Source organism: Poecilia mexicana, unplaced genomic scaffold (assembly GCF_051168715.1).
Source record: "Poecilia mexicana isolate PSO_F unplaced genomic scaffold, ASM5116871v1 scaffold_1, whole genome shotgun sequence".
Classification (NCBI taxonomy): domain Eukaryota; kingdom Metazoa; phylum Chordata; class Actinopteri; order Cyprinodontiformes; family Poeciliidae; genus Poecilia; species Poecilia mexicana.
The window spans coordinates 2,038,908-2,061,967 of record NW_028263370.1 but is presented as its reverse complement, the minus strand read 5'-3'; the positions used below and the strand labels follow the sequence as shown (position 1 = coordinate 2,061,967).

Sequence of the window (23,060 nt, the reverse complement as noted above, 5' to 3'; positions counted from 1 at the left end):
GTCACAACACACACATAACAATGCATAAAACTTTAGGAATAATTAGTTCTTGCAAGTCTGCAAATTATGAACAAATTGAGCTTCAGTAAAAAGCAACCTTACTATCACTTTCTTTTTTGCTCAACATCTCATATTTATGCAACGTTCCAAAAACATTTCAGAGGGAAGGTTGGTGATTGGCATGAGAAAACACAACCAGTCCAGACTCATCACAGGACATGAGCATCTTGTGAGAAAACAATGACGAAAGCAAACACTTAAATCTTGCTCTGCTCAACCTGAATTCAATAATGCAATAACCAAAGAAGGATGAGTGTAGCCTTTATTGACATGATAAAACACTCGGTAAACAGCTCAGAGCTTCCAGAACCTTATTTCCTTCACAGAATAACAATAAGTGAACCAGAGTTTCAGTGCGTGGAAGCAGACGTCTGCCTTCCATCTTTGTTTTGTTTGTGCATCAGGTAAGCTGCAGCTGTGAGCACCAGGACCCCATAAGTAGCCAAGACACACTGCAACACAAAAAGACAATTCCTTTATTGATACAGTAATATGCAGAACAACTTAGACCCTTAAACCCTTTCTCTGGATGTCGTTGGGATTTTGTGATTGACCAGCACATCATAGTACATAATTATGAAGTGAAAGAAACACAATCCAAGGAATTAAGAGGAAGTAAGAATTTGATAAGCTGAGAGTTTGAAACAAGTGTACAGCCCTGCTGGTTTGAAACAGAAACCTTACAGTGAATCTGAACCCATCCTGGTGGCTGCTGCTCCTGCATTTCATGAAAAATAAAAAATTTAAATCTTTACGCTGAGGTTATCAGCTTCTAGTAGCTTCTCGGACACCGGTGTGATGTTTTCCTTGAATTTAAACAGTTTAATCTCATTGGTTAATATATATTTTTTTAAGTTATTTGGATTTAATTGCATTTAATTATTTAACATTATAACATTAGTTTATGATGCTATTTCTTCACCAAAAACATACCTTGATTTTTTTATGCATATTTGAAAAATCTTTTCATCTTCATGGCAACCATTCAGCTGTGCAAAACGCCTGGGTGGACATAGCCCAGCCTTCGAGGCGCAGCCCTCCCCCAAGACTCCATGACTGGGCTCCTTCAGACTAGCTAGAAGTAATTAGCAAACACCTTTAATGACAGACATGACAAACTGGTGAGTTCATTATAGGAGCCCCTTCTCAGGAAAAAGGTTTATAGAGGAGCGATGTTATGCTGACTTCCTTAAAGGTGAAGTTTCAGAAAGAGAAGGTGTTTAAAGAGACAGAAGTCTAATTTCAAGGCACTAAATTATAAAATCAAATTTCTTTTAAGTCATATTTGATATATATAAAACATAATCTCTCTCTCTCTCTCTCATCCTCTGAGCTCGGGTCCTCTACCAGAGGCCTGGGAGCTTGAGGGTTCTCCTCCAGTATCTTGGCTGTGCCTAGAACTGCACATTTCTGGACTGAGATGTCTGATGTTGTTCCTGGGATCTGTTTGAGCCACTGCTCCAGTTTGGGGGTGACTGCCCCGAGGGCCCCGATGACCACAGGCACCACTGTGGTCTTCACCTTCCAGGCCTTCTCCAGTTCCTCTCTGAGGCCCTGGTATTTCTCCAGTTTCTCCTGCTCCTTTTTCCTGATGTTGTAGTCACTTGGTATTGCTACATCCACCACAGCGGCTTTCCTCTGTTCTTTATCCACCACCACAATGTCCGGTTGGTTCGCCATTACCATCTTGTCTGTCTGGATCTGGAAGTCCCACAGGATCTTAGCTCGGTCATTCTCCACCACCTTTGGGGGTGTTCCCCACTTTGACCTCGGGACTTCCAGTCCATATTCTGCACAGATGTTCCTGTACACTATGCCCGCCACTTGGTTATGTCGTTCCATGTACGTTTTCCCTGCCAGCATCTTGCACCCTGCTGTTATGTGCTGGACTGTCATCAGACATCTCAGTCCAGAAATGTGCAGTTCTAGGCACAGCCAAGATACTGGAGGAGAACCTCAAGCTCCCAGGCCTCTGGTAGAGGACCTGAGCTCAGAGGATGAAAAGAGACCAGGCGCAGAGGGTGAGAAGGGAATTATACATATATATATATATATATATATATTTTTTTTTAATATATATATAAAACATTTTTATTAATACTAAGGTATCATAGTTACTTAATTGTGCTATAAAGTGGCACTATCTGCCTGGAAAAGAAATAATACTGCCATTTAAAAAAAAAGTCAACTTTTCCTTCCACTTTATAAGTATGCATTATTTGTGATGCCCCATCACATCTGATCCCAACTAAATAAACTGAAGTTAGTGGCTTTAGTGTACAAAATGTGAAAAATTTAAAGTAATTCTTTTTCATGAATTGTTATACTGGACTGGATATCTGTTGTAAATATGAGCTGTATTTAAGTGCATTATGTACATTTCTGCGGCCCTGCAGTGTGTAGCTATTGAAGTATTTCCTCCAACCGGTCAGATGCACAGATGAGGGTCCTTCGATGCCAAACAGCTGCTTCTGAAACACATAAAAGATTTCTCCTGTCAGGACAACAACATATATCAATCACAAGGTAAAAGCATGAAAAGAAAAAAACTGTAAGCCACAGCAATTAAAGAAGTATGGTAACATGATCACTTCCTGATCAGAATAAAACATGATTACCGTCAAGCAAAGCAGTTTCACCATCAAAATGAATGTGAAAGCAACAGATGAATGAAGAAGTTGCTTGTGTTGATGCTGGATGTGACTATGAAGAAGAGGTTCTGGTTGGTTCTCCTCTGCCTGTCTGTCTTTAAAGCAGACATGTCCAAGAAGAGAGGCTTGAGTCTGTTTAGTAGCTGTTCTGTTTCTGAGCTAACAAAGGCTCTAAGTTATCAGGACAGACGGTCAGACAGTACATCAATGTCTGTGAGATGGTCAGGAATGACCAACAAGGTTTCACGTGTTGTTCTGACAACTGGTCACCTCTGTGAGTCTGAGGCCCAACTTAAATGTTCCATTACTTTATTACTTACATTTTTTTTCAAATTTTCTAATTTATACAAAAACCCTGACAATTACTACATTTTGAATATTACATTTTTAAAGCTTATGCTGTCTATTCTGCACCTGGCAAAAGTAAACTTTTTAAATTGATTTACAAATACAAAGTGTGGCTGACATTTATATTCAGCCCCTCTGACTCAGCTCTACCAGCTTTCCTCTGTTCCTGCTCAAGAAATTCTTTCCCACAGCACCATGCTGCCACCACTAGGTCATGTTGTAGTTTAGTTATAATTATTTAGAAGCCTGGACATTTCCTTCTTTTGTCATGCTACAGGCTCAAACTTAAGTGTATTTTCTCACACAAGGTTGTACAAAGCTTTGGAATGGAAGGACATTTTTACATAGTTTGAATATTTTTTCCACATATAAAAACCTGAAATCTGTGCCATGTGTGATCCTCCTTAAAATACCCTTTTACAGAAATGTCGTCTTAAAGATTTTGGGTTATGGCTTTATGTAAAAACTGGGGCTTTGGTCATTCTTCTTCTTCTAGTTCAGTCTGACTGCATGGAGAGTATAATCTGTGAAAAGCTATGCTAAAGTTTGGCCACAAATTGTATTAACTGGATTAAGGTCTGGACTTTGACTGGACCATTGTTACACATGGCTACACTTTGATCTAAGCCATTCCGATGTAATCCTTCCATTAACTCTGAAAATCATCCTCACAGCATGATGCTGCCACCATTTTTCCACAGTGTAGATCGTATGCTCAAATTTGTGGTTGTCACATTTTTTCCACTTTCAGCTTCAACTGGCTCACTAATGACGACCTCACAGAACAGTTGTACTGATAATGAGACTAAGGTGCACACAAGTGGAATCTGCTAACTAATTAGATGAGTTTTTGTTTATGAGTATCAGATAAAAGGAAAAATTATTAAGAATCTTAACATAGAATATTCAGTCCTTTTTCTGCTCGCCCCGGCTCCAGGCGAGTTTAACAGGTTTCGGCATCGGCTTATTGGGGGATGGGAGTGGGGGGGGGGCACAATCAATCTACCTAGAAATAATAATATTACTCAAAACATTAACTAGTCATCTTTTAGCTAATATTTCTGCATCCAACAGCATTACTCAACTCACGTCTGGGGGGGAAAACTCTGCAAAGTTCTTGACATTTTGCTGCCATGATTCTAACACACCTGTGTAGGTCTGCACAGCAGCAGCAGGTCTCCTTCACTGCCCCACAGGTTTAAACCCAGCGTGAGTGTCGCAGCGCTCATGTTGCGTTTAAAGTCGGCTCGGAAAAACAGGTTACGACACGTTAACAACGGATTAATCAGTTTTAACTGCTGATAAAAGTGACAGAGGACACAGATATCGGAACACGGCTGAATCTGTGGGCGGGTAATGCTCCCCAATGCCCGCTGGGCCTGAGTCAGACAGGACGCTTCTCATGCTGTCAGGTTCAGGAGTAGTTCAACGTGTCCCATGTCCTGTGACGGGGTCTGCTGTCTTATTTTCTTCTTGACGATCCAGTTTGCTGTACGACTGATTACGGACCAGGTATACTGACCATCCTACTCCTTCTGTGTGGAGTCTTGCAGCACCGACTGCTGCTGTTTTCCATCGTTATAAGACAAACGGCATATATTTCTGGGATCTTACCTTCACTTCTGTGATGAGATGCCCGAAGCTGGTGAGGGGGATCTGGGTTTTCACAGGAGATGTTGGCATTTCTGCAGACAGTTTAAAGAAAAATCTAATGCCTGCTCTTAAAACATGTGTTTCCTCTTTTATACAAGCGCTCTGTTGAATGATAATTAAATAAAGTGAACCTTTAAAGCGTTACCTACCGAAGACTGTAGGTTACTACATACCATTTAACCGTGTTTTTGTTTTCCGACTTCGCTGACGAAAATCACCTCCGGACCAATCCTGTGCCGCTATAAGAACAGCTGACCAATAAGCTACGACCTGGTAGGCGGGTCTTTGAGGGAGTTACACAAACTGTGAAGTGACTGCTATTCTTAAAAGTAACCACCAGAGGACGCAAAATTCCAACATATCTAAACTAGTGCCTCATATTGCTCTCTCAGGGCAGCAGCAATCTTTTTTGTTTTCTTTTTTTAAATTCTTTTTTTTCTACCACCGATCCCTCCACTGAATGTATCTTTTGACATAACTGTGAGAAAACTAGGCGACATAATACTACTATAAAGCGGAAGGAATCCGATCCAGTAACTATACTATTCAAAAGAAAGCCCCATAAATGAATACCATATTTTCTGGACTATAGAGAGCACCTCACTATAAGCCGCACCTACAAACTTAAAAAATAAATAAATAAATGGAAGTGTATGGGGTTCCATTTGTGTCAAAACTAAGTAGAAGTCATATGTGCAGATGTTGTTGGTCTATGTCATTGCTATGTGACTTTGGTTGGTGTCTATGGTTTAAGTGCTTTATGGATATGTTGATGTTCCATGTAGATGTTGCAGATGTTATGTCCCCAGCTGCGTCGTGGTTATTACTCACTGTCATCTTGTCAGTTCATCTGCAGAAAAGCAGTGAACCCTTCGCAGTTGTTTTTTTATGTAACGTCTGTAATTGGTCAATGTCGTTGGTCCCATAGACATAATATAAGGTAAGGTTATTTTATTTATATAGCACATTTTCAGCAACAGGGCAATTCAAAATGCTTTACATGAGTTAAAAGGAAATACAAACAAAATAAACCAAAGGAAAAGAGGAAAGGACACATTAGGGCAGATGGCAACATTCAGACAAAACAAAGGGGCAAAACAAAGACATGAGTGAAGGCGGTGACGTCAAAGGGCCATGAAGCCAAGTGGTTGTGGTCCCTGGCATAGTCCGAGAGAGGTGTTTGTTATCGAGGAATGATGTCTTTAGGAGGAAAGGAGCAGGGGCGTGGTAATGAGGGGAAAAGTGATGACAATTCTAGGGGCCCTAACCAACAGGGGGCTCTCCACAATTTAATTATTTATTTTTTGTTCATAGAAATAAAAATAAAAAAATTGGGGCTCTGTCAATTACAAAATTAATCATATTGTATTTTCAAAGATTGTTTTTAGCAGTAAAAATTTAATGTTCCCACTCCCAGATCAAAAAACACACATCCATATTTGCCCTGAACTCCCTAATCTGAGTTAAATGGTTCATTCCTGCTTGGAGCACTTCACTGTGACACTGTTAGCAGCAGATAGTAGGAAACAAGAACAACTGTGGCAGTTACTATGCTGCTAAGAAAAGTTATGAAATCAGGTTTTCAAAAACAAAATAGAGAGAGAGAGAGAGAGAGAAGGCAAGAGTTTAATTTATAACCCGGTTATTCTCCAAGAGAGGTGGGTAGACTGTGTGAGATTATCAACCATGTAGCATAGTTAGCTTAGCTACAAACTATTGTTCGCCACCTTTTCACTAGCATTTAATGTATTAAGGAAAAAATTACCAACATATTCATATATTTAACTTGTCCCTTGTACCTTTTACCACTTAACAACAGATGAGTCAGTCAGCAGCAGCTCAAACCCATGTCCCTCCTGACCTGCCCTCTCCTAAGTGATGTGTAGCACCGGTATCACACCGCTAACTGCGCTACTGGACCAGTTCTAGGCTCTAAGGAGTGGGGAAGCAAGAATAACAACACCAGAGACCGCTGCATTAAATGGAAAAAGCCGGCAATTTACTGAATGCAAAACACACACATAAAATACAATACATGAAACCCCTCGAAAAAAAAGAAAAGTAGATCACTCCTTCTTTTTACTCTTTAGTTCACCTGGTTTATTTTAGTAAAACTAATCTAGTTTAATTAGACCAGTCTCTTTTCCTAGGTTACACCTATTTTAGTACTCCTATTTTTCTTCCTGAGTTAACTCGTTTTCTTGTCTTTCACAGGTAAGGAAATACCTTCAAACACAATTAAATCAAAGTGGACCACAATTATTCAAATCACATTCAGAGACATAACATGAAAATCAAAGTAGGGCACTTTAAATTCAAGTTCAAGTCCAAATGTAAGTTCAGGTGCTCAGTTCAATGAAAAGCCCAAGTTTGATTCAGTCCAAAAATAATAACTCAATCAGTTCTTAATCCTGTTCAGTTCAGTTTGAACTAGTTCCTGATATTCCTACCGCTCCGGCAGCGAATTACCCCACGCAGGAGAGTCCCTCCCTGATACAATGGAGGAGATGAATTGAAGGTCTAGGTCCGGCTCGCCATCTTGAATCCCGTCTGTAAAAGTGCACGTCGCACATGGCAGACCGATCCTCGCTCCGTCCGAGATTCCAACCGAACAAAAAAACCTGACCTGTGTAACAGGTCACAAACACGACAGAACTCTTTTTAAATCCTTAAATTATACTAATAAATTCTTCTTCATAAACCCAATATATTAACCGGATAACAGTTTATGACGGAGCATTTCTTTGCAACAGCTACGATTTTAGCGTTAGCTCTCCGCCAAAAGGAAAAGTACAACACGGTGAAAATGTAAAAAAATAAACACAAAACTCACCAAAACCGATGTAACTTAGTTCTCATAAAATCCCCGTCAGTTTCCGACCAGGTAAATTATGTTTTCTCAACTATAATATTAACTTTTCTGTTAATTAATCACCGCTCTTTTCCTCCGATTCCTCCTCTGCTCTCTCCCTCAGGTTTGTGCACTGCAGCGTCACCCAGCGTCTGTAACGCTGGCTTCTTAAAGGGGCAGCGACGTTATTTTCTGTTCACAGACTTTAATCAGCTATTTATTCCTATTTATGTCAGATTTTAACATGGGAAACTATTTATTCCTTTTTATGTCAGATTTTAACATGGGCAACTATTTATTCCTTTTTATGTCAGATTTTAACATGGGCAACTATTTATTCCTATTTTAACGTGATATTAACGTGGGTTACAGATGCAGTATGTCACTTTTATATAAATATTTTTTCACATATTTTTTAAAACTGTCATTATGTTGTGACAGTATGGTGTGAGAGGTAATCTGTGAAAAATCTATTTCCTCTGCCTTCTCCCAGTGCTAGAAACAACCAGTCAGTGGCAGGAGAGTTTTAGTGCTGTCAATCACAATCTCATGTGGTGCTGCTCATCCTTCCTCCCCCTCGATTTGTGCCGTGCTGCAGCTAGCATAGCACAAATCTGTGAATGCTCAGTTTAGTTAGCATAGCTACCAATGATGGCAGATAAACAGTTTCTTGTAATGATAAGTTGTTTCTCCACCATTAGCACATTTAGCAGCAAGTGAATGAGGATAATTGACAGCACTAAGAGCGTCCTACTTGTTCTGATTGGTTGTTTTGGTCAGAACGGTGCATTACTTTAACCAGTAATAGTAATTCAGGAAGGAGATGGAGGAGATTGATTGTTTTCACAGATTATCTGTCTAATAACAAACTGCTACAACATGGTGACAGCTTTAACAAATATGGTGAAAACATATTTTTTATTCAAGTTATGTACTGCAGCTTGAGTAAAATGCAGCTACGTAGCATTTTTGAGATCTCTGGATTCCTTTATGTGTAGTTGCATGTGTTGCTCATGGGGAGAGACATTTCAGTATCTAAAACTAATAGAAAAAATGTAAGCAACCTACTTACATACTGGATGTGGACTGTTGGATGTTCAATACATGAGCTGTAAATATTGTGCTAATTATCAGTATTGAACCAAAGAAAGCAAGGCAGATCCAAGCCTTTAAAATTGTGACGCTTTTTATGGGTCAAATAGACTCAAAAAATTGTAACAGCAGCTGCGCAGTGACTGCCTTGCCGTGGTTATTGGGGTGCACGCCCCAATAACCACGACGCTGCTAAAGACATAATATATACAACATGTACATATGCAGCAAACACATCAATCAATCAACAGTGTTTCAGCTGTTTTACAGTTTTCTGGAAGTTTGTTCCAAATTTGTGGTGCATAGAAACTGAATGCTGCTTCTCCTCGTTTGGTTCTGGTTCTGGGGATGCAGAGCAGAACCAGAACCAGAAGATCTGAGAGGTCTAGACGGTTGGTACAGCAACAACAGATCTTTAAGGTATTGTGGGGCTAACAACAGTATTTTAAAGTCTATTCTTTGAGCTACAGGGAGCCAGTGTAGGGACTTTAAAACTGGTGTTATGTGCTCCATCTTCCTGGTTTTAGTGAGAACACGAGCAGTAGCTTCTGGATCAGCTGCAGCTGTTTGATTTGTTACTCAGCCCTGTGAAGATGCTGTTGCAGTAATCAATGCAGCTAAAGATAAATGCATGGATGAGTTTCTCTAGATCTCGCTGAGACATCAGTCCTCTAATCCTGGAGATGTTCTTCAGGTGATAGAAGGCCGACTTTGTGACTGTCTTAATGTGGCTCTGAAGGTTCAGGTCAGAGTCCATCACTACTCCCAGGTTTCAGGCTGATCGCTGGTTTTCAGTTGTAATAACTGAAGCTGTGCATTGATTCTAGCACTAGGACTACCAACAATACCCAAAATGGGACTCTTCCTCTAGGTACCAGAGAGGGGCCACGTTGGCCCTCCAAGAGAGGGTGTGAAGAGGCGCTTTTGTTGTGTAAATAAGGCCATTACTGACGCACCACAAGAGGGGGGGCAAAGCTGAACTCTGCTGTGGTAGGGACAGATACAGGAAATCTTTCCTGCCTCATGCCATCTCACTCTACAATAAAAGTTAAATCATTGTTCTCCACTAATCAGCGCAATTTTGCACAACTGCACATTTGCGGTACATATATTTACAATAAGCATGAATTGGAGCAAAAACTGGTCCGGTGAGTTTGGCTCTCCCTCCCCCTGCTGGTCCCTCAGGCTATGGTCACATCTACAGGGATGCTAATTAGACCCTTGAGAGTCGTCAGTTTGGCCACATTTGGATGCTAATAACCCAGTTTGGCCCTCTCTCGGTAGAGATAGAAATTTTTCAAAATCCTGGTAGTCCTAGTGCTAGTTCGCTCCTCTTTAGGTCCAAAGATAATGACTTCAGTTTTGTTTCTGTTCAGCTAGAGAAAGTTTTGGGGGGTACCCCACATGTGACCTTTGACCTCTCTGATGAGAAGTTTCCGATTGAAACAAAGAAATCCCTGTTCTTTATGTAAGATTCAAACCAGTTGAGCATTGGACTGGAGGGTCCGACCCAACTCTCCAGTCGATTCAGTAAAATGTCGTGGTCAACAGTGTCGAAAGCTGCACTGAGGTCCAACAGAACCAGCACTGTGGTTCTCCCACAGTCTGTATCACATATACAACATAGACATATGCAATATCTAACATATGCATCACCTACATGCAACATCGACATATCCATAAAGCACTAAGACCATAGACATCAACCAAAGTGACATAGCAACGACATAGACCAACAACATCTACACATATGACTTCTATTTATTTTTGACACAAATAGAACCCCATATATATATGAACTTCTTTGTGTGGTTTCCATGATGAGGAGTTTGAAAACATTTCTTACTCGTGCCTGCTGCTAGGATGTGCTTGTTCTAAATGAAAATCAGCACTTCTTTGATTTCCAATTTTCACTTCCAACAATTCACTTCCTGCTAAAGAGCCCCCTGGCGCATGGTTCAACGTGTGGGGAAAAAGTAGCGGCTTATAGTCCGAAAAAAATACAGTATCTATGCATTTGTTTCTTGTGTGTGTGTGTGTGTGTGGGGGGGGGGGGGTGTGTGTGCGTGTGTGTGTGTGTGTGTGTGTGTGTGTGCGTGTGTGTGTGTGTGTGTGTCTACAAAGTTTTTAGGGAGAAAACCATAACTGAAATTATTTTGAAAAGCGGAGTATTGAAGAAGTCCGTAAACTGAAACCACCAATAAAGTGTGGAAAACTCTTGCTCAGCAATTTGACATCCTCTTTCTATTTGATGACACTTCCCCGTCATTTTGAAACAATAGTTTTCAAAGAGAAATGTATGTCCATTACTGCTGAACACAAGCTGTTCAACAGTTTGAATCAATCATCTGAACACGGTAGGTGGGTTCACCCTGGACAGGTCATCAGTTCATTGCAGAGCAACACTGACACAGACAGGACAACCACCCACACCCACACACACACAAGCAGACACACACACCTACAGAGAATTTATTGTTGTTAATTAACCTAACAGTCATGGTTTTGGTGTGTTTTAGTGTCATTCTCTTATTTTTTCTTATTTTTGTTCATTTTTAACATCTCTTTCATTGCAGAAGTATTCACACTCTTAACTTTTTCACAGTTTGTCCAGTTACAACTGAAACGCTGAGGTGTGTTTTGTGAATTTTTTTGCTAGATCTACACAAAGTAGTGGGACTGCAAATTTGACCTTCATGGACGTGTTACAGGAAGACAGCTATTGTTGTTGGAATGCCCTCTGCAGTTTCCCACAAACAGTGTAAGAGACATAGCAAACAAGTAGAAGAAGAAAGTCAGATTAGACCATACAATAGAAGTTTTGGCCTGTGCAATACAAACCACTGCACATCTCCCTCACCACACAACTCCAATGGTGTAAAATGTGTATTATATATTGTGGAGATTCTTTTCTTCAGTAGAGACAGAGAAGCTGGACAGAGTTGATAGGAGGACAAATTTTATGAGAGCAAAATGTTATGTGAGTACCCAGAGAAACTCACAAAACATAAGAAGAACATGCTACTGAGATACAAGACAGTCAAGAACATAAAATCATCCTTAATTTTCTTTAAATCCAAGAAACGGGACTTTCTCCTGATATTTTATCACAGTTTTGATCAAACGTTCAGGCTTTCTAAAACAAATTTGTTTATGGGCGCACTTTGCCTCCCATTTTGCGATTTTTGTTTTTGTTGAGTCAAACCTCTGATTCATTCAGATATTAAATAGACTCACACACTTGAGTAGTGAAACAGTGCTGCAAAGATCAAATTAGATGTCTCTGCCGTTTGTTAAAATGTTCATTTCTTCCATTTTCTTTATATGAAGAAATGTTAAAGACCAAAGTTTAAAGTATGTTGACTGGGTTGGCACTTATCTTCACTGTGTTCACTTAATGTTCACTGTCCTTATAAAGTCCTGACTGGCTGGCATGATGAGGTTTAACACCAGAACTAAAAACAACAGAAAATGCACCTGAAGTGCAAAGACATTTAAAACACTTTCAAAAAAGCCTGATTAACGCTTGATCAAGACCACCTTAAAATATTACACAGGCAAATAAATTAGAGATGATTTAGTCTGCAAATTAAATATTAGGTGTCACACTTGGTGCAAATTCAAGGGATTTTAGTTTTCCTCTAATAGTATTGTGTCTCTATAAAGTCAGAGTCTTTTTAAAAGCACACAGTGACCGAATTAATTAGTGTGTGTTTGGATCACCAAGTAAAAACACTTGGCACATGATTACTTACATAACAACTTGTATAAATTTAAAATAGACTCTTCACTGAACACTTCAGTGGAGCTGAACCCTGCTGCTCTGAGCTGTGGGCAGGTGGCAGAGGAACACCTCTTTGAGCCCCGCTCTCACATGCAACCTGTAACATTACAGGCTCAAATCCTCAAGAGGCAGCAGTTTCCTTCATTCACACATAACCTCCCACACACAGCATGGCTGCTGAAGAGAGATTAAATGCTCAGCTCAATTTCAAATTTTGAGTGCAATCAAATGGGATATCCCATTACCCACATTCAAATTAGATTATTGAGTCTTTTGATAGAGCCAAAAAATGACTTTTATGAAAATGTGCAATAAAACTGATCTTTATCAAAATGCACAGGACACATGCAATGGTATCCCTACTAAAGATGTGAAGAAAGTCTTAAAATAAGTTAATCTTTTTCTCCTGGAGCATGAGCTCACACAGAACCAAACCTAACAAAAATCCAACCTTTAATTTGAACACATTTATTCAGATGGGGAAAGATTTATATCTTAGGATATCATTTTATTATAAAATCTCAGGTGGCAAATATATACACCTGAAACCTCCTTTGCCAATATGACAGTTATAAGTTACTTTGAAGCTCTAAAACATCTCAGTCAAATTGAGAAAGAAAAGCATAAGTAAACAAACTGTCCGCTATATTTACTTGTGTAGATAAGCGTTGTAGCATGAATTTTTCTAAAAAATAATTCTTTCTTAAAATGAAAATTATTTCCATTTATAAATGCTGTTTTATTCCTGACAGAATAAATGAACTCAAATTAAAAGTGAGGTTTTTCTAATAAAAAAAGTGTGCCACTGTGGTGGAACAAAACTGATGATTTCCTTTTAAGGCTTTTCACACATCTCTACAAAAAAGTGCCAATAGCTGTTTAGGGTACCACTAAAGTTCATGAAACAAGAAATATAAAGAGGATAACTTTCTCAGTCAGGATTCAATAAAGGTTACAAATATTATGTAGCTCTAAGCACTGATCAGTTTTCTACATCTTCTGATGCAGAGACATAAACCATTTTAAATAACTGTCGATAGATATGGGAACACTTTTTTCAGTCCCCTTAGAAAAGGATAAAAAAATCAATTGTTCTACTGTTGTATCTAATTAAGTCAAACAAAGGCCACAGATGTTTGATGTCACTTCAGCTACTTTACTCCCAGGATTTAAGAATCACAGGAAAATGAGCTTTAGCTTCAGAAATGACTTATCTTTTCAAGTAATGTATCCAACTAATAATAGTTACCAGTGGGAGGTTCGCTTTGAGATACAGGTGGTATAAAAAGTCTACACATCCCAGTTCAAATTACCTTTCTTATACCTTTATTGTGACATTGATTCTGTACAATTCTGAAAAACAAGCAAATGTGGAACAGGAATGCTTTTTTTAACTAAAAAAAAACCCTGCAACAACTTAGTTAGATAAATGTGCTAATGGTGGAGAAACAACTTATCATTACAAGAAACTGTTTATCTGCCATCATTGGTAGCTATGCTAGCTAAACTGAGCATTCACAGATTTGTGCTATGCTAGCTGCAGCACGGCACAAATCGAGGGGGAGGAAGGATGAGCAGCACCACATGAGATTGTGATTGACAGCACTAAAACTCTCCTGCCACTGACTGGTTGTTTCTAGCACTGGGAGAAGGCAGAGGAAATAGATTTTTCACAGATTACCTCTCATACCATACTGTCACAACATAATGACAGTTTTAAAAGATATGTGAAAAATATTTATATGAAAGTGACATACTGCAGCTTTAATTTCTCTCAGGAGAGGACGGGTCAGGAGGGACGTGGGTCATCTGTTGTTAAGTGGTAAAAGGTACAAGGGACAAGTTAAATATATGAATATGTTGGTAATTTTTTTCCCTTAATTCATTAAATGCTAATGAAAAGGAGGCAAACATTTCGTAGCTAAGCTAATTATGCTACACGGTTGATAATCTCACACAGTCTACCCACCTCTCTTGGAGAAAAACCGGGTTATAAATTAAACTCTTGCCTTCTCTCTCTCTCTCTCTCTCTCTCTCTCTCTCTCTCTCTCTCTCTCTCTCTCTCTCTCTCTATATATATATATATATATATATATATATATTGTTTTTGAAAACCTGATTTTATAACTTTTCTTAGCAGCATAGTAACTGCCACAGTAGCAGCTGCATTCAGCTGCAGCTTCTACTGACTGTAGCTGTTAGCTTCACGCAGGAACGAACCATTTCATGCAGATTCAGGGAGAGTTCAGGGAAAAAAACGGATGTGTGTTTTTTGGTCTGGGAGGGGTAACATTAAATTTCTACTGCTAAAAACAATCTTTGAAAATACAATATGATTAATTTTGTATTTGACAAGATCCCGATTTTTTAAATTTTATTTCTATGAACAAAATACAAATAATTAAATTGTGGAAGGCCCCCTGCTGGTCAGGGCCCCTAGAATTGTCATCGCTTTTCACCCCTTTACCGCGCCCATGTCCCAAGGTATAGAAAAGGGGAGAAGGGTGTGTGGTTTGGGAATCTCAAGACCTCTTTTTGTGTCCTTGCTTTTCAGGGATCTATTGATTTCTCAGACCATTACATCTAGTATGTGCTGTAGAGCTCTGCTGCTATGTAAAAAGTGGCTGGGATGAGAGCAGTGGCGGAGCTCGACTTTTAAAGTTGGGGGTGCAAAATTTAAAATGTGTGTGCGCACATCTATATATCTATCTAGTTTATATATATATATATATATATATATATATATATATATATATATATATATATATATATATATATATATATATATATATATATATATATAATTAAAAAATAACCAAACTGAATATTTGGTTATTTTTTTAAGCCCCTCTGTCATTTGACAGGTTATAATTAACACCTTTGACTGGTTCACATGGAGACATGATAGACTTTACGCAAAGAGCTCATCGCAGAGGCAACTAAAATCAGTCAATAAAAAAATCCTTGCTGAATATCATCTCATGGACACTGAACTAAATGCGTCTTTCTGACCGGAGCTGACAGCGTGTGGAAGAGTGATGGACTGGACACCTTGGTTAGGAAGCTCATTGCAAACCTTTAGTTGAAATGGCGCCTTTAACTCCAGTCTCCAGTACAGAACAGAGAAAACTAAAGACAATGCAACGTTGTTTTAATCCATTTATAGTCTAAACAGAGGAGCCAGCAGTTTATTTTGAGGAAATAAATAAAGGTGCAGAAGTTAATTAGATCCATGCGCAGTCCGCTGCACAACCAATGCGAAGAATTAAACTTAACTCGCCCTGCAGTTTTAATAAATGGAGTTGAAGACGTTACCCTCCCGCATCCAGAAGGAGAGCGATGCTCAGAAGGAGCGCGGCAGAAGTAACATCTGTCCGTTTTGGAGAAGCGAAACCATGCAAAAAATAAAAATAAAAAATCCTGGTAAAAACGCACGCCCGAACCGTGCATAGGGTTAAAAAATAAAATAAAATAAAATAAAAAATCTCGCAGCGTTCAATTGTTCGGTTTGGTTCATACAGATCCAACTGTCGATGAACCAGCACAGATTTCTCTGCAGATGCGACCAGGAAGAATTTGTGAAGCTGTGCGTTCAGACCGCAGCGGGTGAATTAATGGTAATTTAAGTGGAGTCGCTTAATTTCATTTGTTATAAGTTATTGGAGGCAGTCAGTGGTTTGTGTCACTACGGAGAAAAAGTTAGATGCATTTATCTGCTTTATGTGTGATGGGAAATATACAATATATAGTTACACTGCTTACATTAATGGTGTTTTAAAAACAAAACCAGTAAAAACTTAACAGAGTTAATATGTCAGATTCCCTCCTCACCCTCATCTCGATACAGAGAGCAGTCCGCTGGTTCTGTCCAGACTGTGATCAAGCGCAGCTGACACTTGGTGCGCAGGCAGTTTCAACTTTACGCACAGAGAACAGAGAACATCGCGGAGCTCATTATGAATCATACTAAGAACAATTTCTGTCAGAAATCATCTCTGATCCGGACGGTTTAACACCGCGGTAAAGCTAGCCGGCTCTGACTCCAGCCGGCCCAGCACACAATATACTAGTGCGCGGTCGCTCAAGACATTATGGTACACCCATTTACGTGCTGCTTTCACAATAAAAGCGCACATCCGGTCCATGTTAGAGCTACTCAAATCCGGCCGCAGCATTTGCAAACAGAAAATAATATATGCTGAGAAACTAATACAAAACTAATACTATATATATATATACAAGGGCGTAGGTTCGGTCTAAGTTTTGGTGGGGACCTTGACACCCCCCAACCCCCCCGGCAGCACAGTGAAATGCCCAAGAGCACCGAACATTTTTGAGAAGGGGGGGGAAACCACATTGGCTTAATAGCCCCTCCCCCCAACCATAACCATATCATACATCTTGTGTATACAACCAGATACAGTCATACTCAGCAGATCAGTTCAAGAACACTTTACTTTTTCCTTTACAAAATTCAGCAAACGTTACAAGTAAGATCAAAAGAAATATCCTCTGGATGCAGCAAACACAATTGCAGATAAGAAGAAATCAATAATAAAATAAAATAATATATTGCACTAACAAAAAAAATAAACATGAATAAAATTCTCTGTATTATTGCAATGTTTGTTGCATGCTCAACATGTCTGTCTTTATCAACTGGCAAAATGTGTTATTTAAATGCACCAAACACATGCCTCCGTCTGTCATTTACAGACACAAACTGCTGCCCAATTTGCTTGATATCAATGAGGTCCAGTGCTGTTTGATGCACATGGCATACACTGATGTTGTTAAGGCGCTGCTGGGTCATTGTCGACCTCAGCCAGTTTTTCAGCCTTTTCAAAGCACTGTAGCTTCTTTCAGCTTCCGCTGAGGCCACAGGGATCACCAATAACAGCTTAACAAGCGTCTCCACCTCATTGAATAGGCCACGAACTTCCCTGGGCATCTCTCTCAGTATCTCTGCTGCTTCTGCACTTGATTTTAGTGGATGTGAGAACTAACACCTCACCTGGAGCCCTGAAGCTCCAGCCACCTCTCCATCGTTCTGCTCTGCCCCTTGCTCTGCTGTCTGAGCATCCTATGTGAAAAAATATTACATAATTAACAGACCTATTCTACCTCACATTCAGTGCTGACCTTACTAAACACCGGACTTTACAACAAATGCGTTGCGTGATAGATATCTAACTTATGGGTCCACTCACTGTACTTACAGCCGACGTAGCGAAATAACTTCTAATGTCTGTCCTTTTCTTTTTTGGTGGCGACATGGTCTCGGAGACTCAGAAGGAGACGCGTGTGCCCAGCTAGCCGCCGCCTTTTGCAGCTAATCAAAGAACGTCCGACGATTCAACTGACTCCCCCTCCCCCCACCCCCCGACAGCACCGTTCCGACACGGTCTCGGAGGCTCATAATAAATGTCAAACTAAGAAGCTTCCGTTCCACGCACCGCCTGTTGATGCTAATCAAAGATCGTAGATCCACGTTCTTTGAGCCAATATGGCAAAAATTGGTCGGGACTTTTTCATATCCCGTGAATATTGGTCGGGACATGTCCCTACCGTCCCTACCCAAACCTACGCCCATGTATATATATATATATATATATATATATATATATATATATATATATATATATATATATATATATATATATATATATATATATATATATATATATATATAGTCATTTTTATCTTTTGTCCCTAAGTTGTCGTGCCCATTGCTGAGAAACTCTCTGTTTCCAAAGACTCCTACCACTTCTGGATGACAGAGGGACACCTCTAGAACAGAACCAGAAAGTGGCAACCAGATCTGATGCGTAATTTCAAAATAAAAGCCTATCAAAAAAGTCATTTTTTATCTTTTCCCCCTAAGTTGCCGTGCACATTGCTGAGAAACTCTCTGTTTCCAAAGACTCCTACCACTTCTGGATGACAGAGGGACACCTCTAGAACAGAACCAGAAAGTGGCAACTAGATCTGATGTGTAATTTCAAAAATAAAAGACCATTAAAGTAGTAGTTTAGATCTATTCCACCTAAGTTGCCGTGCACATTGCTGAGAAACTCTCTGTTTCCAAAGACTGCTACCACTTCTGGATGACAGAAGGACACCTCTAGAACAGAACCAGAAAGTGGCAACCAGATCTGATGTGTAATTTCAAAATAAAAGCCTATCAAAAAAGTCATTTTTTATCTATTCCACCTAAGTTGCCGTGCCCATTGCTTAGAAACTCTCTGTTTCCAAAGACTGCTACCACTTCTGGATGACAGAGGGTCACCTCTAGAACAGAACCAGAAAGTGGCAACTACATCTGATGTGTAATTTCAAAATAAAAGCATTTCAAAATAGTCATTTGTTGTTTTTCCCACCAATTTGCCTTGCACATTGCTGAAAAACTTTGTGTTTCCAGTGACTTCTCTCACTTCTGGGTGACAGATGGACACCTCTACAAGACAACCAGAAAATATCAAACACATATGATCTATAATTTCAAAATTAAATCCCTTTAAAATAATACGTTTTTATTTTTATATACACAAATAAGTAGAAAATGTAAAGAGCTGCCTCACTCAATCATCTTTTTTATATACAGATTTTTCTATAATCTCCTATACATGTACTACTTATATACAAACCAGATTTCAAAACAGGTGTGACACTAAACAATTTGTGAATAAAAACTGAATGCAATGATGTGGAGGTGGCAACATATAATATTTTATTCGTAATAGAACATAGATGGCAGATCAAAAGTTTAATCTGAGTAAATGTAACATTTTACAGGAGATATATGTTGAGTCAAAATTTCACAATGTCTATAAATCCCAAAACAGTTGGAACACGGCCATTTTTACCACTCTGTGGCATCTCCCCAACACTCAGACGTTTTTATCTGTCACCCAGAAGTGGTAGGAGTCTTTGGAAACAGAGAGTTTTTCAGCAATGGGCAAGGCAACTTAGGGGAAAAAGATAGAAATGACTTTTTTGATAGGCTTTTATTTTGAAATTATACATCAGATCTAGTTGCAACTTTCTGGTTCTGTTCTAGAGATGTCCCTCTGTCACCCAGAAGTGGTAGCAGTCTTTGGAAACAGAGAGTTTCTCAGCAATGGGTACGGCAACTTAGGGGAAAAAGATAGAAATGACTTTTTTGATAGGCTTTTATTTTGAAATTATACATCAGATCTAGTTGCAACTTTCTGGTTCTGTTCTAGAGATGTCCCTCTGTCACCCAGAAGTGGTAGCAGTCTTTGGAAACAGAGAGTTTCTCAGCAATGGGCACGGCAACTTAGGTGGAATAGATCTAAACTACTACTTTAATGGTCTTTTATTTTTGAAATTACACATCAGATCTAGTTGCCACTTTCTGGTTCTGTTCTAGAGGTGTCCCTCTGTCACCCAGAAGTGGTAGGAGTCTTTGGAAACAGAGAGTTTCTCAGCAATGGGCACGACAACTTAGGGAAAAAAGATAAAAATGACTATATATATATATATATATATATATATATATATATATATATATATATATATATATATATATATATATATATATATATATAGTATTAGTTTTGTATTAGTTTCTCAGCATATATTATTTTTTGTTTGCAAATGCTGCGGCCGGATTTGAGTAGCTCTAACATGGACCGGATGTGCGCTTTTATTGTGAAAGCAGCACGTAAATGGGTGTACCATAATGTCTTGAGCGACCGCGCACTAGTATATTGTGTGCTGGGCCGGCTGGAGTCAGAGCCGGCTAGCTTTACCGCGGTAGGGAACCGATGCGGGATCAGGAAACGAACAGAGTTCTGCCGTCTTCTAATCACGTCATTTGGTGAAATGTTACCTGATTTCAAAAACGGTCTCGCAGAGAAATACTAAATGTTTCGTTTGATGACTACAAATTGGAAATAAAATTATTTTTTTCTTTGACGGACAACGAAAAAACTCCAGCGCAACCTCTGCTCCAAACTACCAACATTGTCGGTCCCTCTTCGTTTTTTTTTTGTTTTTTTTGTGGAGGATCAGTTAATAACTTCTTGGTGTTTTACCATCACCAGGTTTGAAGGGCTTTAGCCTTTGAGTTGCACCACAGCGCAGCACATTTGAAACATCCAGGAGATCAATATCAGCTCGTTATTATGAGTACAAGTATAAAGGAGGCTGGTATCGCGCCTGATATAAATCTATTTATTTATGTCATCACATGAACTTATATAAAGTTTTATACATTTTCTTTTCATATATTTATTATTGTTTTTCTTCTTTAGATATTAGGTTGGCTTAGAATGATTCCAAATAATGTACAGGAATGACCTGGTACTGTTACATGTCAATCATCAGGGGGGGGCCACTGGGGGACCAATCAGATGACAGGGGGGGCACCGCCCCCCCCCTCTGGGTCCGCCTCTGGATGAGAGTCAGCTTCTCTAAGTCTGAGATCATAGTTCTTGACCAAAAGAAGGTGTGCTACCTGCAATGAGCAAGAGGTCAGTTTCTGACTCAAACAGAGGAGATTAAGCATCTTGGTTTCTTGTTTGTGAGTAATGGTAGAATTGAATGGGAAAAGGATAGATGGAATGGAGAATTGTTTGCAGTAACACAAGTGCTTCTCTTGTCTCTTGAAGAAAGAGGTGAGCCAAAAAAGTAACTTTCTTCATTTACTGGTCTGTCTTCATTTTGAGCCTCATCTATGACCAGGAGACATGGATCATGACAGAAATACAAGTGGCTGAAATGAGCTTCTTCCACAGGGTGACTGGATTTAGCCGTAAAGATAGGATAAAGGGTTCCATCATCCTTTGGGAAGCTCAAAAAAAGGCCGCTGCTTCTATGCATCAAAAGGAGTAAATTGAGGTGGTTTGTGCTTCTGATCAAGAAGCTGCAGGGTGCCTCCCTGGGGGAGACTCAGAACTTGCTGGAAGGACTATGTATGCCTGGAAATGCCCTGGGATCCCTCAGAATGACCTGGAGGAGAAGAATGTCTGGGGTTCCATCATGGACCTGTTGCCCGTGCAACCCAATTTCAGATATTGAAAGACATTGGATGGATGGAGTCTAAAAACAATGCTCTTTAGCTATGACCCTTTGTGGCTTACCCTTCTTTAGAAAGGCATCTTTTCTTCAACACACCTGAGTCAAATCATCAGGTCATTAGTAGGACTGACCAAACTTGACTGCATGCTGGGGAAGTAATTCAGCCATTTGTGTGTTGGAACAGGAACACATCTAAAGGTTGCAGGACTCTGGCCCTTAATGGCTGGAGATGAAAGCCCCTAGGAAAGCAATAAGATAACATTTTGTACTTAAAATCTTTTAATCTGGCTTATATGCTCTTTTTAATTTGGAGAAAATGAAATTTTGGGTTTCCATTAGCTGCATGCAGACAGTGCAGCAAGAAAGTACTGTTACTTACAAAATAACATTGCTAAATACAGGCTCTGCACAGAATTCTGTATTCCTACTTGCAATTGGAAAGTTGAGTTAAATGAAAAAGTGTGTTAGAAAACATCCCACTCAAATGTTTCTATTTTTTGGGAGTCTGAATATTAGGCTTTTGTTAACTGTAAGCCATAATCATTAAAACTGATACACTTCATTTATTGACTAAACCCAAAGCCAGCCCAAGGCAAAGTGAACCAAACAGCAGCTTAGGGCCCCCAGGCTTCCGGAGTTCCCGGCCATAAGAGCTTGAATTTTAACATTGACCATAGATCTGAAATTTTAACATCTATAAATTGAGAATGAAAATACTATCAATAGTTTCAGCACCAATTAACACTTAAATGTAAGATTGAAAGTAATTGGCTTACTTTGTAAAAGAGCAAGAATAATATTCATAGTGTAACTGTTGTGTCTTTGTGTTTGTGCTTGGTATTGTTCATAAATACATCTCAGCCAGCATGCTCCCTGTGCAGGCCTCATATCCTTAAACATGCCATTCTGTAAAATGAATCTGTGTATTTCACTTTTGGTGTTGCTGAGATGAATGCAGTGGTGAATGACATTCTGATTTACTGAGATGCATCTGTATACTTCAGTCAGTGTCAGATTATTTATTGGGTGTGAATCTGAAAAAATATTATCCAGTATTTCAGTACAAAATGTACCCAGCTAAGAGCGGCTATCTGAGCCTGTGTGGACCCTGCAGGCAAATTGTTTCTTTGCTGAGGGACAACTCCATCCTGGAGAGAATGTGTGTGTAATCCACTCTGTACTGTGAAAATATGCGGAGCTCGAGGTTCAACTTGTGTTGCTGTAGACAGTGCTCTGCGCGCGCATGTGTGTGTATCTGTGGCAGGTCGAGTGACCAGCAGGTTGTTTGCGACGGAGATACAGAGCTGCAAGCAGCGACACTTTGAGAACAGGGAAGCAGAGTCGCCGGAAGCAGCAGCAGACGCGAGGTGGACGCAGACAGTAAAAATCACCGGCAGCACGAGCGACAGACACCGAGGCGGCCAGCGGGGAGGAGAGACGGAGGAGGTGGATGAGGAGGAGGACGAGGAGGAGGTACCTGCACCCAGGCTCGTTTTGCCCCGCCGCCTCCGTCACGTCTCCCTCCCTGTCGTCGTTCTCCTCACCCCTCGTACCTCTCGGACCGCTTCCTCGTTAA

The 23,060-nt window shown here is 39.7% G+C and overlaps 1 protein-coding gene across 3 annotated transcripts; it reads right to left on the bottom strand.

The window, feature by feature from the left end:
• Window positions 1-304: 304 nt before the first annotated feature.
• LOC148161027 (uncharacterized) lies at window positions 305-23,058 on the bottom strand. Of its 3 annotated transcripts, none has more exons than XM_088002496.1 (4): window positions 22,962-23,058; window positions 4,674-4,744; window positions 2,439-2,531; window positions 305-512 (listed from the first exon to the last, which is right to left on the bottom strand). In XM_088002496.1, exons 2-4 carry the CDS (start codon window positions 4,740-4,742, stop codon window positions 411-413), a joined length of 264 nt encoding a protein of 87 aa, XP_087858622.1. In that variant the 5' UTR covers window positions 4,743-4,744; window positions 22,962-23,058; the 3' UTR covers window positions 305-410. The 3 variants fall into 3 exon arrangements, with proteins under 3 accessions (XP_087858622.1, XP_087858069.1, XP_087858361.1); XM_088001943.1 differs by lacking the exon at window positions 22,962-23,058 and adding an exon at window positions 4,862-4,966; XM_088002235.1 differs by lacking the exon at window positions 22,962-23,058 and adding an exon at window positions 4,886-4,957.
• Window positions 23,059-23,060: the final 2 nt, after the last annotated feature.

Excerpts from the sequence above, each read along its gene's own strand:
- LOC148161027 (XM_088002496.1), bottom strand. The coding sequence starts at position 4,742 with ATGCCAACATCTCCTGTGAAAACCCAGATCCCCCTCACCAGCTTCGGG. Across the intron at positions 2,532-4,673 it reads ATCTCATCACAGAAGTGAAG|AAGCAGCTGTTTGGCATCGA; the intron begins GTAAGATCCCAG and ends TATGTGTTTCAG. Across the intron at positions 513-2,438 it reads CACTGCAGGGCCGCAGAAAT|TGTGTCTTGGCTACTTATGG; the intron begins GTACATAATGCA and ends TTTGTGTTGCAG.